This window comes from Triticum aestivum, chromosome 4D (assembly GCF_018294505.1).
Source record: "Triticum aestivum cultivar Chinese Spring chromosome 4D, IWGSC CS RefSeq v2.1, whole genome shotgun sequence".
Taxonomy (NCBI): Eukaryota; Viridiplantae; Streptophyta; class Magnoliopsida; order Poales; family Poaceae; genus Triticum; species Triticum aestivum.
Genome location: NC_057805.1, coordinates 515,453,737 through 515,457,024, shown reverse-complemented (window position 1 = coordinate 515,457,024; position 3,288 = coordinate 515,453,737). Strand labels below are relative to the sequence as shown.

Sequence of the window (3,288 nt, the reverse complement as noted above, 5' to 3'; positions counted from 1 at the left end):
TTGCGCGGCGCTGGGCAGGGCGCGGCGGCGCGGTGTTGACGGCCGTCCCGGCGACGGCGGGGGCTGTTGGTGTCGTTCGGTGGGCTGCTGGGCGGTGGTATGCCCCGTCGCAGCCGCGGCGGCGAGATCCGGCTCGGCCCTAGCCGGATCCTGCTCGTGGCGGGCGGTGGCGCGGTGGATGTGCCTGCTGGAGTCGGGGACGGCGGCTGGCAAGGCGTAGCTCGGCCAGATCTGACCTCCTGCGGGGCGGGCCGTGGTCGGCGCGGGTCAAGGAGGGCGGTAGTGGTGCGAGCCAGGGGTCGGGGATGGCGGCAAGTGGCCCGGCCAGACCTGACCTCTCGGCGGCGCGGGCCACGTTCGGCTAGGGCTGCGGGCGGCTGCCTCGACCGGGGCCATCTCGGGTGGTCGGGGTGGCGGCGCAGTGGCGGTGGTTGCGGATCTGCCCGCGGCAGCGGCCGGCTTCTCCGGCGTCGGCTCGTCTGCGGTCGGACTGTCTCGACCTTTGCCCCATCTCCTCGTCATCTGGGCGCTACTCCCATCAAAGGGCTGGTCCTCACCCAGCTACGGTCCACCGCTCGTCTCGCGCCCGGTGCTGCAGGACCGAGCTCGTCTCGCGCACGGTGCAGCGGGATCAAGCTCGTCTCGCGCACGATGCAGCAGGACTGACCTCGACTCCCTCTCGGTGCTACAAGACCGCGCTCGTCTCGTGCTCAGGGCAGCAGGACAGGTCGGTGGATGCCAGTTCTGGCCGGCCTATCGGGTCTCGACGCTGGGGGTCGCCCAGGGGTGCGAAATGGGGGACCTTTCCGCTCGTCTCTTTCGTTGGGGTGGAGGCGGGTCTCGTGTGAGGTGGTGTCAAGGTCTTGGATGCCGGGGCGCCGGCCCTGGTGGTGGTAGCACGGTGCTTTTGGACAGAGCCCGTGCTATGGCGCTGCCCGGTCACCATGGCCGTGTGGGCGGCGTGGTTGCCGGGATGTGGCGTTCGGTGGCGGTGAGTGGTTGCCGAGGTGAAAACCTGTTCTATCTTCGGACGGACCGGCGGCGGCAAAGATCGTTCCCTTCTTCAAGGCGTCGTCGCGGCTCTCATTGCCCGTCATGCGGCTCCAGGGGAAACTCTGATCCTTGGATCAGGCGGAGGCGGCGCTCCGGTGTCGTACCCTTCCTGAAGGCGCCACCTTGGAGCCCATGGTTCGTCATATGTAACTTCATCTCTTTGTTGTAGTATTTCTAGGAGTGGTGTTGTTGCGCTCAACGCCTATGTATCTTGTCTTGGGTGTGCGCGTGTGTTGCGGTGACGTATGTTTGTACTGGATGCTTGTTGGTCGGTGCTTTATATATAAAGCAAGGGAAAAGCCTTTTTCGGTATAAGTTATTTTTTACTTGAAAGGTGTTTTTTTTTATAGGATTCAAGAGGGTCTATGAGAATCCGATGTTTTTATTTTCTATTTCTACGTTTCGACAATCATACTTGAATTCAATGACAGAGTCTTTTTGTGGTAACCAAACTTTTTTGCTCATGAGGCAATTATTAATTGAAACTCGAAGGGAATGAGATTGAATCTTCCCTGCAAAAATAAATAAAAATAAAAACCCCTTACATGTCACGCGGTCTACTCGTAATTCCGCTGAGGACAGCTTAATTAGCCATGGCATGCACGTTCAGCTTCAACGTCAACGGCAACAGCCATAGATTTTGCTTGAGCTTGAGCAGCCAAGTCGAGCCATCCCCGCAGGCCCTTCCGCACGATCTCGCTGTCGTCGTAGGCACGGTCGCGGAAGGTCTCCACGTCGGCCATCATGCTCGCGATGCTGGACATGAGCAGCTCCTTCTTCCACTCCTCCAGCGGCGCCAAGTCCGAGTACTTCTCCCCGAACTCGTACATCTTCTGAGATTCGATGCCGGCAGCCTCCCTGGCGCGGAGGTGCTCCTCCACGGACCGCAGCATCTCCTCTTCCGCCGGCAGCGCGCGGCGGCCGGACAACACCTGCGCCATCCACCGCGCCGCCACCTCGAAGAACCACGGGATCAGGACCTTCTTTGCCACGCCCACGAAGGAGAGGGACGGCGCCAGGGACAGCGGGAACACGTGCTCAAACAGCGGGCCGACGACGTAGCCGTCGCTGTCGATGGTGACCGCGCCGGCAGTGTCCAGGAACGGGAACGAGTAGGTGTACCCCGTGCAGTAGATGACCGTGTCGGCCACGACGGAGGAGCCGTCCGCGAACTCCACGCGCCCGTCGGCCTGAAGACGGCGAATCCACGCGTGCAGGCGCAGCACGTCGCCGTGGTTGGCCAGCATCAGCACCCTCGACATGGCCGGCGTGGCGGCCGTGGCCTCGGAGCTAGCGGCAAGGTGCACCTCCCTGGCGACACGGCAGAGGTCCAGCGCGATGTCATTGCCGCTGTTCCCGCACCCTACGATCACCACTGCCTCGCCGAGGAACGGCTCCGGCGTCCTGTAGGAGTGGCTGTGCAGCTGCCGGCGCGTCCACTCCCCCATGCCCTCGATGTCGGTCGGGAGCATCGGCTGCGAGTAGTGGCCGGTGGCCACCACCACGGCGTCGAACACCTCCTCCTCCTCCTGCGCAACATCATCATCCTCGGTGGTGCCGAGGAGCCGCACGGACCTCACCGCCCACCGGGACGACGTCGGCGCGGGAGCGACGCGCAGGACCCGGGTGTTGAGCCTGACGGTGTCCATGAGCCCGAAGGCGTCGCAGAAGTCCCGGAGGTAGCAGTGCAGCTCGCCGTGGACTGGAAAGCGGCGCGGGTCGCGGCCCTCCCCGTCCGTGGGAAAAAACTGGAAGTCGGAGAAGCCCATGGCCTCGCGCGGGCTGATGAGGCGGAGGCAAGCGTAGATGCTGCTGGGCACGCGCACCGGCGCCGTGGCGCCGAGCGGGTCCTCGGCGTCGGTCCGGTGGTCGTACAGCCACTGCCCGCCGACGTCGCCGCTCTGCTCCATGACGGTGACGGCGTGGCCCTCCCGCCGTAGCTCGCGCGCCGCGGCCAGACCGGCCATGCCGCCCCCAACCACGCACACGCCCTTGGACGGCAGCACCGGCTCGCCGGCCCCAGCAGCCATGCCGATCGGTTGGTCCGCGGTGACCACGCTCTGCTTTCCTTGGTGGGTCGATAATAAGATCGATTGCTAACACACCACGATGACTGTCATCCATATGTTAATATTATAGTTGAAAAATTGGGTCGTTGGTCGCACAAACAAAGGATAAAATTTGCAAGATTTGTTTGTACTTGAAAAACGCATGAAAAACAACTTGGTCCTGCAG

The 3,288-nt window shown here is 63.0% G+C and overlaps 1 protein-coding gene across 1 annotated transcript; it reads right to left on the bottom strand.

Annotated features, from left to right (window-relative positions):
• Window positions 1-1,609: 1,609 nt before the first annotated feature.
• Window positions 1,610-3,083, bottom strand: LOC123100802 (flavin-containing monooxygenase FMO GS-OX-like 8). Its single transcript, XM_044522678.1, has one exon. It carries the CDS (start codon window positions 3,081-3,083, stop codon window positions 1,641-1,643), a length of 1,443 nt encoding a protein of 480 aa, XP_044378613.1. The 3' UTR covers window positions 1,610-1,640.
• Window positions 3,084-3,288: the final 205 nt, after the last annotated feature.

Coding starts and splice junctions, on each gene's coding strand:
- LOC123100802 (XM_044522678.1), bottom strand. CDS start 3,083: ATGGCTGCTGGGGCCGGCGAGCCGGTGCTGCCGTCCAAGGGCGTGTGC.